Source organism: Belonocnema kinseyi, chromosome 2 (assembly GCF_010883055.1).
Source record: "Belonocnema kinseyi isolate 2016_QV_RU_SX_M_011 chromosome 2, B_treatae_v1, whole genome shotgun sequence".
Lineage (NCBI taxonomy): Eukaryota > Metazoa > Arthropoda > Insecta > Hymenoptera > Cynipidae > Belonocnema > Belonocnema kinseyi.
In genome coordinates this window covers 104,237,622-104,253,564 of record NC_046658.1, presented here as the reverse complement: position 1 = coordinate 104,253,564, position 15,943 = coordinate 104,237,622, and the positions used below count along the sequence as shown (strand labels likewise).

At 27.9% G+C, this 15,943-nt stretch overlaps 1 protein-coding gene across 1 annotated transcript; it reads right to left on the bottom strand.

The window, feature by feature from the left end:
• Positions 1-1,198: 1,198 nt before the first annotated feature.
• LOC117167803 (polycomb group RING finger protein 3) lies at positions 1,199-15,695 on the bottom strand. The gene is made up of 5 exons (XM_033352998.1): positions 15,492-15,695; positions 10,333-10,630; positions 7,713-7,858; positions 7,498-7,641; positions 1,199-3,182 (listed from the first exon to the last, which is right to left on the bottom strand). The coding sequence occupies exons 2-5, from the start codon at positions 10,607-10,609 to the stop codon at positions 3,057-3,059; spliced, it is 693 nt and encodes a 230-aa protein (XP_033208889.1). The 5' UTR covers positions 10,610-10,630; positions 15,492-15,695; the 3' UTR covers positions 1,199-3,056.
• Between the last annotated feature and the right edge of the window lie 248 nt (positions 15,696-15,943).

The following is a 15,943-nucleotide window of genomic DNA, read 5'->3' as shown; positions in this document are numbered from 1 at the left end:
CACTACTCCTTTCCCCTGCCGAGTGAGTCACGCCTACCCCGAAAGGGAAATGGCTTAATGGTGTAATAATAATAATAATAATAATAATAATAATAATAATCATTTTAAGAGGGATGCTTTTTGCAAAAGACAGTTTGCAATTAGTAAACAATTAATATCACGTAGTCCTTTTCATATGAAAGATGAAAAATAGCCAGAAATAGCAGCTTTTCAAGATTTACATGGAAAAAATTGTTGAATATAAAAATGGTTTGAACTGTCCTTTACCAAAAATATTACTCTTAAGATCTATTAACAGTGTCAATAATTCCAGAAAATAATAACTTTTCACGATTTATCCCAAAAAATAATAATTTTTCATGGCTTACAGGGTGGAAAGTATTGTTCAAACAAATAATAATTTTTTAAACAATTCGTTCGAAATGTTGGCCCTTTCGCGTAGAAAGTTTTTTTTTTACTGAAACTGTTCTAAATTATTGTTCTAATTACTGCTTGTCACACGAGTGTTTTAAAATTTTTAAATAAACATTGTTATAAACAATTCTTCTGATAAGATTCTTGAATTTGAAGATTTTTCAGGTCATAGTTTCCTATAATCGGCGGAACTGCTACAAATATTCCTAAAAATATTAATATAATATTTTTCGTGAAATATAAAAATTTGAAAATTTAGAATAAATTGAGATAAGCAAATTCAGAATTTTGAAAGTTGAGACAAGTTAGACGCAAAAATGATTAAAAATGAATTGATAAATAATTTAATATTTTTATTAATAATTGATCATAGTTTCCAATTATAAAATCTTCGCATGCAGTATTATTACTCATTCATAAAGAAACTCAATCTCAGTCTTTAAATTAAAAATATTATTTTTTACATGAAATGCCAACATTTAAAATTTTGTTACCTTTATTAATTATAAAAGAAAAAGTGCATGTCTTCCCATTCTAGAAGAGGACGATTGAACGGCGATGCTTTAGAACAATTACTGATGTTAAAAATAAGCCAAGAATATAAATCAAAATAAGAATTATGTAATTATTTTCCTTTGTATTTAATTCCAAAATACAAAAGTAACTAAAAAAGAAAGGATAGTTACTTTTTTCGCAAAATTAACTATTAAATCTTTTTCAATTTGAAGTAATTTAAAATTTTACCAAAGTTATTAAAAAAAGAAATTTATCATCAAGACATTACTTACTTTACTGTACAAAACATATTTATTGAATAATTTAGAGCGATACACACATAGTGTACATAGTACAAGCTTTTTCTGTATGCTGCTACTTGCAAACTGATTTCGATTTCTCTAATATTATATACAATCACACTTTATTCTTAACATCTCATTAAATATTCACTACAAGCGATAAATTCTGTCTTGAATTTTGCTCAAAGTTCCATTTGCAACTATAATATAATTCATCCTTTTTTCGAATTTACTTTCTAAAATATTTTCCTTGCGCAGCAAAATCGTCTGAGCAAAATATCAAGCTGAAATATCCGATCGATGGACCTTCAATATAATAGTAAATAAATTCCTTTCGTTCATAAAATGTTTTCCCTGAAGCATATTTTCTATAATATTATTCCTTTTTCTTTTCCAAAATGTAATCTTAACTTTTAAATCTAGAATCAATCAAATTATAATTACATCAGATTTTGTTTAATCTTATCGAACTTTAAATTTAAATAAAAAGACAATTTTATATCGCCAAAGTCCATCGATGTGAGGGTGTGTAATATAAAGGTAAAAATATTCAGCTCATAACTCTCAGGCCTAGCAACAATCTTTTCAAATGTGTCGAAACAGGTATCTAGATTCAAAATTCTGACAAAAATATTCTATTTACAGTACAGTAGTTGATAAAATCAAATTTACACAAATATTTTACAAGCATGAAGGTCATTTAGTCTTTGTCGTATTAAATTTACGAGTAAACGTTCGGTAATTCGAGGAAAAAAAGGGACGATTTCTCTTTACTTTTGAACACAAGAGTTAATCAAGCAAATCAGACAGAACCCACACTTAATAAAATACCTAATGCCAGTGCTAAGTCACGTTTTTCTCTAAAATAAAATGAATAGCATTATTCTATGTCCACCACTTTTTAATATACTCTTATTAAAAAATGGTTGCTGACATAGAGAAATTATGTCTCTATGTTTCCCTGCACCAGCCACATTTACATAATTAATCGCTACAATTATGCAAACTTATTAATTTCTTTACTAGAGTAATAGACGAGACATTGGAATATAATACAATAATTTAAGATATGATAATGTAAGATATAGGAATAATACAATAATAAGATGACTTTTGACGCCGCATTTTTAGAGCTTATCGAGAGCTGCAGGTCAAATCTTCGATGATTAAATTCATTGAGAATCACATGAAAGCACGAAAAATCGAAGACAATTGATTAATAACAAACAAACAAAAAAAAGAACTAACGCGTCGAAATATCTCGAAAATAAAAATTAATTACACTCTTTTTCATCAAAATCGTTTAAAAAAAGTGCCACCTTTTAATTGTAAAGAGTGCAGATAAAATATAAAGTATATTACTTTTCCTCACTAGAACTCGCGATAGCAAAACGACTAAGTCGCTCGTGAGGATAAACTGCCAAGATTGATCCTGGCAATCTCAGTCTTGAAAAATCAGATTGAGACGAGAGTAGCAAATCACTCGAGAATAAATATATTAAGCTATGAGCTATCCAAGCTATTGCTTATACAATATGACGTTTTTCGAACCAGTAACGCCATGGCTGGTTCGAAAACATTTCTACTGTATATGTACGTGTGCTAAAATATTCTGATGACCTCGGTTCGCCTTTGGTACTCCAATCCAAAGTCGATGTCTAAAGTCGTTTCTTCCTTCAATCTGCAGAATCAGGATTCTCTATCTTACAGTCGATTGGGGTGTGATATATGAAAAGAACACATATATAAGTACTACGAAATGAGAGAAGAATGGAATTAAAGATAAGGTAAAACGCGACAGAAGATTTTTCTTCTCGTCACTTGTCCTGTAATTAAAGAGTTCCTCTATATATCTATTCGAGGTCGATATTGTAACCTTAAAGGTGGGTCCCGGAACCTCCATCTTGTCACGTACACGAACTTCAACGTGTGGTCTTTCCCTAGGAGCTCGTCATTGCACAAAATATCAATCTAGAAATTAAAAAAAAAATATATTATTGTTAGTTTTCTCCAAATTTTTCTTGACGAGATTCTCCAAGTTTTTAGTTAAGGGAGTATTCTACTTTGAAACGCAAGAAAAAAGAGCTATTTTTCGGATTTTTTTCTGAGATTATTTATAGTGATATCGACATACGGTTTGTTATGCTAAATAAACACACTCTTGAAATACTTTGTAAAAAATTTTATTTCTTTTATTTACTTCTTATACATGAAAACGTCATTCAAAGTCAACTTCACAAAAAGTAGGTAAGTCCGCGTTGTTGTAAAAATCTCGAGAATGGGCGGTCCGAAACAAAAAATTAAACAGTTTTAGATTAAGTATGACTCCAGCAACCGGCTGAACTAGAATTATTTAAAAAAATTAATTTTACCTATTTTATTGTTGCAAAAAACTGTGGAAATAAACCCACTTTTTTAGTTTTAGTTTTGTTTTTTCGCCATTTTGTTATTTTTGCATGTATATCCGAAATTCTAGTTCAGCCGGTTGCTGGAGTCATACTGAATCTAAAACTGTTTATTTTTTTTTTCGGAATGCCCATTCTCGAGATTTTACAACAGCGCGGACCTACCTAAAATTTGAGGAGTTGACTTTGACTGTCGTTTTTATTTGTAAAAAGCGCATAAAATAAATTTTAAACAATTTTTAACATATTTTAAGATTTGATTTATTAAGCCTAATATAAGCTCTACATCAATATCATCAATAATAACCTCAGAAAAAATTTACAAAAATAGTTTTTCTTTCGAGAATTTCAAAGTAGAATACTGCCTTAAAAGAAAAACGTGAAAGTTTTCCTCATCAAATCATTAAAATCTTTGTGAAATCTTTGTAAAATCTTGAAATATTTTGAAATCATTGCAATCTTTCAAATTTTTATGAAATCTGCGACCTCTTTGTGAAATCTTTTGAAGGCATTGTTGAAATCTTTTTAATATATTTTAGAATCTATGAAATATTTTGAAACTTTGTAAAATGTTTGAAATATTTGCAACATCTTTGTAATCTTTTAAAATCTCTGAAATTTTGAAAACCTTCGCGGACATTTTGGAATATTTGTAAAACCTTTGCGAAATCTTTTAAATCTCTTGAAGTATTTTGAAGTCATTGTAAAATCTTCATGAACTTTGACAAATCTTTTAAATATCTGCAAAATCCTTTAAAATCTTTGCGAAATATTTCTGAAATATTTTAACCTTTATTGACCCAATTTGTCAGTTTTTGTTTTGTGATTTATGCTTGAAAAGATCTGAACATTTATGAGCGGGTATTTTCAAGTATGCTCTTTGAGAATCTGACCCAAAAAATTCGAAAAAGCAACTCTTTCCCGTCCTATTTTTCGATTTAAAAAAAGAAACGTGATTTTTTAAGCTAATTTCTTTTAAATTGCATTTACGATGCGAAAGAGGTCTTTACAATAGTTGAAACCACAAAAACTCCGGCTCAAAATGTCCAAATAATAAAATAATACACACAGAAAATTTATTTTTCATCGTTAAGGGGTTGAACGTCCACCCATAAAATAACATATTTACGAAGAACCGCTATTTTACGGATTTTTCTGAAAACACAAAAAAAGAATATAAAATAAAATTCACGCGGTAAGAACTGGAAACATTCTCATTGAAGAAATGGCTAAAGGCGTTCCATACACAAGCACATACACAAATTTCGAACCTGTTTATAAAAAAATCATTGAAATAAAATTCTACAGATTTTAAAATTTTCAACCTAACTCTACTTTTATTTATTTTTCGAACTAAATTTATTTGCAATTTTTTGGTATTGAAAATAGTATTTTTGAAAAACTGCCGATTTTCACCCCTTTGGGCTATTTTTTGGGGTGGCGACGAAATTTAACTTCAGATAACAAAAAAATATATGTTTTCTATTATCTGTGATATGTTTTCCCCCATTTTTACCTGTTTTCAAAAGCTGAAACATTTTTTTTTTCAGAAAAATCTGTATAACAGCGATTTTTCGTACATATGTTATTTTAGGGGTGGTCGTACAACCGTAGTTTTTTTGGTTTCAGCTATCGCCAAGATCTCTTTCACATTGAAAATGTGATTTAAAAAAAATTACTCAAAAAAATCACGTTGTTTCAATTGAAAAATTGGATGAAATGTGGTGGTTTTTTCTAAGTTTTCGGTTCAAATTTTGAAAGAGCATACTTGAAAACACCCACGCATAAATTTGCAGACCATTACAAGCATAAATAACAAAGTTATCCGTGCTTAAATTTGACGGACAAAAGCTGATGAATTGGGTCAATAAGGGTTCAATCTTTTAAAGTGATTGTAAATTTTTTGGAATCTTTTCAGTCTTTTGAAGTCATTGTGAAATCGTTTAAAAATTTGGAAATCGTTGGGAAATATTTTTAAATCTTTACAATCAAAAATTAAAATCTTTGTGAAATCTTTGAAACATTTGCGAAATTGTTTTGTATATTTCCGAAATATTCTAAAATATTTTTAAATCTTTGTGAAATTTTGTAATCTTCTGTACTAATTAAAATCTACATGAAATCTTAGAAATCTTCTGAATTATTTCTGAAACTTTCGCGAAATCTTTGAAATATTTCGAAACTATTTTGAAGTTATTGTAAAATCTTTAAAATATTCGTGAATTTTATAAATCTTTAGGCACTTTGCGCAATGTTTTAAACATTTCCAAAAACTTTGAAATATTTGTGAAAGCTTTGTGAAATCTATTAAGTATTTATCAAATATTTGAACTATTTGAACTATTTTGGGGTCATTGTAAAATTTTTTTAATCTTTTTGAGTCCTTCAAATCTTTAGGAACTTTGGGAAATCTTTGAAATGTTTTAAAAATATTTACAAAATCTTTAAAACCTTTAAAATCTGCAATATCTTTAAACCTCTGAAATCTTTGCCAAAAATTTTTAATCTTTGTGTCATCTTTGAATTTTTGTTAATCTTTTCGAATCTTTTTTTAAATCTTTAATAGCTTTCCGAAATCTTTGAAAAGTATCTGAAATCTTCATGAAATCTGTGATTGTTTTGAAATATTTCTGAAATCTTTGTGAAATTGTCTGAAATCTTTGAAATATTTTAAAATTTTTGTAATCGAAAATTAAAATCTTTGAAACATTTGCGAAATTTCTGAAATATTTCTGATATCTTATAAAATATTTTTAAATCTTTGTGAAATTTTGTAATCATTAAAATCTTCATGAAATCTTAGAAATCTTCTGAACTATTTCTGAAACCTTCACGAAATCTTTGAAATATTTCTAAACTCTTTTGAACTTATTGTAAAATCTTTGTGAATTTCTGAAATCTGTAGAAACTTTTCGCAATTTTCTAAACATTTCCAAAAACTTTGAAATATTCGTGAAAGCTTTATGAAATCTATTAAGTATTTACAAAATATTTGAACTATTTTGGGGTCAATGTAAAATCTTTTAAATATTTTAGAATCCTTCAAATCTTTAGGAACTTTGGGAAATCTTTGAAATTTTTAAAACCGTTAAAATCTGCAATATTTTTAAACCTCTGAAATCTTTGCTAAAAATTTTTAATCTTTGTGCCATCTTTGAATTTTTTTTTAAATCTTTGAAATCTTTTCGAGTCCTTTTTTAAATCTTTGAAATATTAAAAAAAAAAATAATCTTCTGAAACCTTTTAAAATGTTTGTGAAATCTGCGAAATTTTAAAAATATTTCTAAAATACTTGGAAACATTTTATCTTTGAACTCTTTTGTAAATTTTTTTGATTAATTTTAAAACCTTTTAAATCTTCGTGAAATTATTTAAAATCTTGAAATTTGTGCACACTCAAAAATCAAGTAGTCAACCCCTTGTTGTGGTAATGATAAAAAATTCAATATTTCTAAAAGTTACCAAATTTGTAGAAGTCAATCTTATAAAATTTAAATTTTCTTTCAGACTCAAATTTTAAACTAAAACCTTCAAATTTAAAAAGCCTTTAACTTCCTTAAATAATGCATAGTGCAGTTTCTGGTTGAGATTTGCTCATGAAAAAAGTTACTCTTCCCTTCATGTTGAAAGACGAAAATAAAATTTTTATTTTCAAATTTTGATGCAGATTTTAAATCCCTTAAATTGCCCATTGCTTATCATTTGTGGCTCAAAAATGTAAACATTCAACTATGCAGTTACAACCTTAAACACTTTAAAGTTTTGAATTATTTTTTAAATGCTTTAAACGTAAAATTAATACATTTTAAACCAATTAATTGCATAAAAAGACAGAAAAAAATGTATTTTTTACGTTAATTGCAATTTCAAACAGTACTTACATCACGATACTTTTCCATTCCATTTAGAACTTTTTTCGCTATAAATTTCTTTAAATGAGTAATAGTAGCTTGTGCTGAACATCTGATAAATCTTCGTCTCAGAGTCTTCAAGCTTGCATTTATGCATTCCAAACATACATTGACCTGGGAATAAATGAATTCAATTTAGTTTCGTAAAGTGCTTATCATTTTAAAAAAAACTTGCAAGTACTTACTTGTTCATCCGCTCTATGATAATCAGCTTCTGCATGTGTATCTGCCGCCGATTTTTCTTCTTCCATCTCACCAGCATTTGGCAAAATATCTTTGGGACAAGGCAAGCCTCGAGCTCTGTAGAATTCTCTTTCTCTTTTGATCTCATCTGAAAAAGTAGATTTTCATTCGAGTTCAAATTTATATTAATCAAGGTATCATCGGTTTTTAACAAAAAACTTTAAAAATTCCACTTTATTCCTTCAACTTCATAATTTTTTTCCAGTATTCTCATAACTTGAAAGTCCAAGGTACATAAAAGATTTTTTTTTACTAGTTAGAAAAAAATGATTAAAAAACTGGAAATTATATATGGAACACTGATTTCTTTTGCGATTTTCAGGCCATGGGCTTGTCAATTTCGTTTATAGTGATTTCTTTTTTTCTAATTTTTTCGTTCATCAGTAGGAAGTTCCAAAATATTTTTAAAAAATTTGTAGAGTTCATGGCTAGAAAAAATTATGTAGACACATAAAAATTACTATAAGGAAAAAATGCTTCCTTTCCAACTACAAGTCTTATATAAGATTAAGATCGTCTTTTATAGCGCAGGGTATGAAAATAATTTTTTGGAAAGACTTCCAACCCCCCGTAACCATAAAAAAATAAACATCTATGAAAATAATTGTAAAAATTATCAAAATAATCATTTTATTTTTGATTTCAATTTCTGTTGCCAAAACTTCCCTTTTTTTATTATGAAGCTAATTTTTCAATTTCCCTAACGATTAATATTTAAAAATCAACATTCTAATCTTTTAACCTGTTTAATATAGAATCTATCAAAAAAAGGAATAAAACAATTTTAAATATCTAAATTTGGAATTTATTATTCTAAGGATTGTCACTCCATAATTCATTTTTAAAAAGTGACTAAAAGCTACTAATCTGCTTTAATAACGCCACTCATTTTTTTTATTTAAAAAAATTGAAAAGAATTTTATTCGTAAGACTTCAAAATAATTCAAATGAACTGTACAAATATTAAAAGCTAAAATTTTAAGGAACTGAATGTAAATAGGTAGAATTCAATGAAATTCAAACAAATTCAAGGTAAATAAAAAAGGCTTTAAGTGGATTGAAAAAAAATAATTAAGAAATATGAAAAAATTCATCGAATTCTGCAAATTTGAAATGATTGTAGAAATATACAAGGAAATTCAATACAATTTTATGAAATGCCTCAGAATTCAAGGCGAGTTAAAAATATTGCAAAATGAATTGAATAACTTAATTTTATTTTTAAGTCTATTGAACGGTACATAATTTACTGAATCTGGAAGAATTCACGTGAATTAAAAAATGCAAGTGAATTCCAAAGAATTCAAACTAATTAAAAAAAATTCAGGATAAATTAATGAGAATTCAGAGTGAATTCCAAGTGGAATTAAATAAACTGCAACAAATACTTGAAAATTTCTTTAAATCTTTAAAATTCATTAAAATATGATAAAATCACGTGAAATTCTATAAAATCTGATATTTCTTGAAATCCTGGACATTTTTTTAAAATACCTTTAACGCTTTAAAATCCCTTAAAAGCATTGAAATTATCAAAAATCTGATAAAATATTTTAAAACCTTATTATTACACCATTAAGCCATTTCCCTTTCGGGGTAGGCGTGACTCACTCGGCAGGGGAAAGGAGTAGTGTGTGGATGGGATAGAGATTTTTCAGATTGATCCAGAATTCTCGTGCTATTTATGTAAATAACACGTTCGTTCCGCAATACTGCTGCGACCCAGGTTGCTGATCAATCTCTCTAGCAATCACCCCAAGCGAAGAACCTCACGAAGCTGTTATGTAAGGTTCCCCAATTGGGTCCATTAATAGCCAAGGTCTTTGTTTCAGGCGTCGTTCACTCTACTGACACTCTTTTTATTAACTATTTTCCGCCATACTTTCCTGTCCTGGCATACTTCTCTAGCTTCTTTTATGTCCATGCATTTTTTCATGCAGGCTCTCGTGTTTCTGTGACTTCTTATGTCTCTTCTAAGTAGCGTCTCATTCACACATTCTAACCATTCTTTCCGCGGTCTACCTCTGGGCACGTTGCCATTTACTTTACCTTGATACACTTGTTTCGTTAGTCGTTCATTTGGCATTGGAAAACCCTTGAATTTTTTTAAACACCCTCAAATATTTAAAATCCCTTGAAATCTTATAATTATTTTTATTTAAAAATGATTCAAACCATTAAAATACTTTAATTTAAAAAATTTCAAGAAAATTCAGAAATAGTTATACAGATCTGAATTCAATAGTTGTTAAGCCATGATGTTCGTCTATTGAAAGAAACGCGACTGAAGTGATATTTTCCTTTAAAAACGTGACTACAGTGACTTTGTCTTAAAAATGACTAAAAAGTGATTTGGGGAAAAAGTGTCTAAAGGTGACTGGTTAGATTAGTTTTTCCTGACATACATTAATTAAAAGAAGAAAGAAAGTTTACATTCTGATCCGTGTTTGACACAAGAAAAAAAAACCCCGCTTCAGAAATAAAATCCAATAAAATTTCCGCTTTTCCCACACACTGAATACGTTAATCTACATTAGTTGAGCTTTTTTTGATGCGACTTACTTTCTTGAAGATCAGGAACCAGCTTGTAAACAATATCTTGCATCGTTCTGTCGAAACTGATATATTGCAGAGGATGCGATTGGTGAATAACTATTTGGCATGTTGGGCAAGTGTGTTTTTCTTCCAGATGCTTGACCAAACAACTCTTGCAAAAGGTGTGTAGGCACTCGGTTACAGTGGTTGCGTCGATTAAATACCCGCGACATATTTTGCAGGTTATATGACTATTTAACGTTTTTAGCTTAATCCGTCGCTCCATGGCACCGGTGAGCACCATTTAAACGGCTGAAGTTACCACCTGGAAAAGATATAAAATCGGTTGAAACATGAACTTGACTGCTGCCATTAAGGTAGTTGTTGTGTCGAAATTCAGATATATGCAAAAAAAGCTTTTCTATCATTTTGGGCATCCAAATAATATTACTGATAAACTTTCAAACACAATTTTAAATTAAAAAATGTTTAAACTTACAAAAGACCATTATTTAAATGTTTCTTTGCAATTGAATTTTATCTTACTACCGCCTCCTAACAGTTTTTGAAAAGTACATTTTTTTATGGAATAAATGATGAATTACTTTTTAAATCAGAGGTGTGAAGTAGTTTGTTCGAATTTTATATACGAATTTTAACATGTTTGCAACATTGGATTTTTCGAAATAAAAAAATGTAACTGCACATCAAACCGAATTGACTTCCTTAGTTTAGATTATTACAATTTTTTAAGTCAAAATCACTTTTTTCGGAAAAATTGAGCCAAGAGTCTAAATTTATACTGAAAAATAGAATAAATGACTGCCTCTATTTTCAATGCCGAAATGTCGAAATTGTTAGGTTCTGCCAATATTTATTTATAAATTTCGAGAAAAAATAATGAATTAATTATTATATGGATACTTTATTATCAGGCTAATAAACACTTTTAATTTTCTTTAATCCTTTTTCGATTTTAGAACTGTAAAGGAAAGTTTAGATAATACAAACATTTTTTCATTTTATTTTAACCTCTTTTATTAGTGAAGGCCATCAATATTTTTTGTTAATTATATTTTCAATATTAATGATAAAATGTTAAAGTTTTGTCAAATTATATATTATAAGAGAAGTACTGAAAAGTCTTTATGGATTACAAAAAGTATTTACATGTTTCAGAAGTAGTTGCGTAATGAATCTGTAATAGGAAATAAACTTTTTGAATTCATTTTATTTTTAAAATATACGTTAAAACCGGAAAGAAAAAATTATTTTTCGCTAATTTGATAAGCGAATTGGTGATGTTCCAAATATAAAGCAACTATCATTTTCTTAATTTGGTCGAATAAATGAATTTATCACAGTTTGTTCGCTTATTCCGCAATTAAAAATCGGACTCAAGGTAAGTGTGATTTCTGTCTTTTGTCTTTTCTTTTTCATTGTGAAATACAAAAATCTGTCAACAGCTCGAGGTTAGTTGGAGAAGTAAGTACATAATAATAAATGGTAAATAACATTTTACTATATATACTTTTACAAGATAACAAAAATTTTATTCCATTTATAAATGACACAATAAAAAAAATCAGTTTTTCAATATCAATGAATCTGCACACCAACTTCAAATTATACATTTTTTTATTTTCATTAATATTCATGTAAATTACAAAAAAATTTAAAGCAAACATACACTATAAACAACAGTGGACTTATTAAAAGTTACGAAAAAATAATCTTCTCCAAAAAATAGATGTGTCACGGAAATCTCAAATGCATTATTGTAACTTTTCCTTAATGCCGATGGGTTAATTTGATAAATTTGAAGGAAAGAGAATGTTGCCAAATTCAAAGAAGAATTTTTGTGCATGATAAAACTGAAAAAATTTAAGATTAATATTGTAAAATGTTATTATTTAACCAAAGCTAGACATATTCAGCAGAATAAAAATTTCTTTTTGACATGAGCAAATGTAACTTTATTCTCAAATATAAACCAAAAGTTTTATGTTTACAATAGGTGAAAAATTACAAATGTTCAACATTTTCGTTGCATTATTTAAATTGGAATAATTATTTTTGAAAGCCAAACCTAAATCCATAATGTTAATTTTGGCTTCAATTCAACATTGGACCGACTTTTTTACTTTTTGAACCTGTGATGTGAATTTTTTGACTTATAATCAACTTTTCAAATGCTTTCCATATTTTTGAAGATGAATATCTCGCGAAAAATTACTGGTTTGAGGTTTGGAATTTGGATAATACTAAGATGAAGTTTGTGTTCTTTATTCAAAAGCGCTTAGAACTTTAAAGTACTTCGTTAATTTAATTATCTTTACAGAACACTTTTTTATTTACAAACCTACTACTTAAACTGTTGAATTAATGACTTATGTAAATTAAATTTTTGGAAAATTAAAAATGCTGCACTTTTAAATTATTTATTCACCATTTAATCAGTAAGTTCACGATTAATGACATTTTTTTGTGTGAAAATAAAGTTCAAATAAATATTTCAAAATCCTAATTTAGCAGTATCGAGTAATAAAATTTGAGTATAAATACCAAGCAAATTTAAAACAAATTATTAAGATCCTTAACCAGAACTGGCTAATTTTTAATTTAAAAAGATAAATTTTCGAAAAAAGAGTTAAGTTTTAACTAAGAAAGATTTTTCATTCAACAAAGAAAAAAAATTTCATCCAATATGTCGAGTTTTCAAAGCCAAAAATATGAATTTTTGACAAAAAGTCAAGTTTACAACACAAAAATATGAATTTTCTACCAAAATAATTGAATTCAACAAAATATGCAAATTTTCAACCGTCAAATATTAAGTTCCAAGCAAAAATGAAAGTTAAATTTCCAGTAAAGAAATTATTTTAAAAAAAAACGAATTTTTAACATGATAGTTAAATCTGGAACCAAAGAAATAAATTTTTAACTAAAATTATGAATCTTTAATAACAACAAAAATGAATTTTTAACCAAATAGTTGAATTTTCAACCCCAAAAAATGAGTTTTCTACAAAAAAAAGACACATTTTCAACAAAATCGATGAATTTTTAACGAATTAGTTCTATTTTAACCAAGCAGATGAATTTTTAAACCCAGAAGATTAATTTTCAACAAAATACATAAATTTTCATCAAAATCCCAAATTTTTAAAGGAGCTTTTATTCGAATAGCTAAATTTTTAACCAAAGAAATGAATTCCTGGTCAAAAAGGTGAATTAGTCACCAAGAAGATTAATATTCTACCACAAAAGGGAAAGTTTCGCCCAAATAGTTGAATTTTCAACTGAAGATGATAAATGTTCAACTAATCGTGGAATAGTTAATTTTCCATTAAAACAATTAATTTGCAACCAAAAGAAAATTTCAACAATATAGTTAAATTCTGTAAATAAAAAGCGTTTTCAACTAAAATGATCAACCATCAACTAAAATAAGAAATTTTCAACAACACAGTTCCACTTTCAACTAAGTGGTTGAATTCTGAACCAAAGGTTTTTCATTCGCTATTTATTTAAATGTAAATAATGCAATGAAAATATAGAAAAAAGGTTAATTTTCAATATCATCATGCACATAGATGTTGTATTTTTCTTACATTTGAACTTTAAAAAATGTTATATAACAATAAAATAATTTAATTTTATGTGACAAATACGATCGGAAACGTGTAACTGAAATCTTATAGAAAATTTAAATCAAATTGAAAAACTCGAATTTAATTCTATCTCGATGAATAGTTCATCTGGAAATAACTTTATAATATATTTTGATGATTTTTAAATGTTAAAAAATATTATTAGTACATTGAATAAAATAAATACATGAATTTTCAACCAAATATTTTAATTCTTAATAGTCACCAAGAAGATTAATAATGTCCTACCACAAAAGACAAAGTCTCAGCAAAATACAGATTTTTCTTAATAGTTGAATTTTCAACTGAAGAAGACAATTTTTTACCAAACATGAAGTTAAATTTCCAGTTAAAAAAGTGTTAACGAAATAGTGATCGTTTCTGCTCAATTTCATCATTAACATAAATGTAACATTTTTCTTAATCTTGACCTTTCAAAATAAAATTTTCATATTAAGCCAATTTTAAAGAATTTTTAAGTAAATGAAAAATGGTGTCATTCATATTGAATTTACTGAAATTTTCTCGCTATACTAAAGAAAAATTAGTGCTCGCGTATCGCTCATAATGTCTTTTAAATTTTAGATTTTTTTTACACTTATCACACTTACCCGTGTTGACGGAAGATCTGAAATCGCTGACACATTATCAAAGAAAATTAAAAATATTTCTTCACGCAAGTGTTTGTTCAAATATTTGAAACATCATAAATGAAAGTATAACTTTGTAATTTCGTATCACACTCACCTCTATGGAACCTATTTTTTTACTGAGGGTTTTCTGATTTGCTTTATTTTTTAATTCTCTTAAATATTCTTTTTTTCACTTAGATGAAATTATTGTTCACTTTTGTTTAGATTTAGGTTTTTATCGTATTTTATATTTTAACCTCCGATATCGACAGACATTTAAAAAATTAGTTAGATTCCACATAGATCGAAATTTGTAATCAATATTATTAATAATTCTACACTATAAATATAGCAGAATTCAGTATCAGTACACGATCACGTCATTGGGAACGGTTAGGTTTTACATACTAAAAACTTTAAATTTTAAAGGAATTTTATTTCAAGAGCATTGAAATTCGAAAGGTTTATATATTTAATATTCAGAGTAGCCTTTAACATCGGGTTTCGCGATCCATTTAGTTTTATTTTGAACTCTGAGTTGTAAATTGAAAGCACTCTCGAAACCAAAGTCTTCCAAAAATAATATCAAACATTAAAAAGCTATCAATAAATGACTTAAAAGCCTTCTATGAGTCCAATAGTCAAATAAAATTAACATAATCGTGGAGTGAATCACTTTCAAGGATAATTCTCAGTATTCTGGGTACACTGGAGTAGCTGTCAGAGCTGTGCTCCGAAATTTCGAATTGGATATTTTCACCAAAAAGAATATTTTCGCGATATTGGTTTACCTCGATCACTGATTATGAGTTAAATAGGTGCATTTTCACTTAATTAATCTCACTTTATGTAGGTAGGGTTGGCAGGCTTATAAAAAAGTGGGTTATTGTAGCATTCTAACCTCAATAGGGATGGCTACACTTTGTCAAATTATTCACTTGCTTCGCTGGCTCCTCACTAATCTAATTATGTATGCACAGAGCATTTCTTTTTCCTTTCGCGGCACATGTGGTTTATAAAAAAGAAAAGGATTTTAACAAAACTTCAGTAAAAGGTGTAAAAACAAGCTCCTATATTGTAAATGTGGCTGATGACAACGATGACAACGATGACAACAAAACGGAGTAGGGAATGATTACAGCGCCATAGGCGACAAGTGTGGAAACTCAAAGACATGCTGGTGAACTCGGGGCGGAAGCGAAGGGTGGGTCGAAAAACTGAAAAGCTTATTTGTGGCATTACGAAAAAATTCAATACTGAATCTATTTCAAATCAGGGAGGTTCTACACTTAAAGCCGTAAAATCTCTTCGGGACATAATATATTGTTTTTGAACGAAATTAGGCGATACTTA

Excerpts from the sequence above, each read along its gene's own strand:
- LOC117167803 (XM_033352998.1), bottom strand. The coding sequence starts at position 10,609 with ATGGTGCTCACCGGTGCCATGGAGCGACGGATTAAGCTAAAAACGTTA. Across the intron at positions 7,642-7,712 it reads ATCATAGAGCGGATGAACAA|GTCAATGTATGTTTGGAATG; the intron begins GTAAGTACTTGC and ends ATTTATTCCCAG. Across the intron at positions 3,183-7,497 it reads GAATGGAAAAGTATCGTGAT|ATTGATATTTTGTGCAATGA; the intron begins GTAAGTACTGTT and ends TTTAATTTCTAG.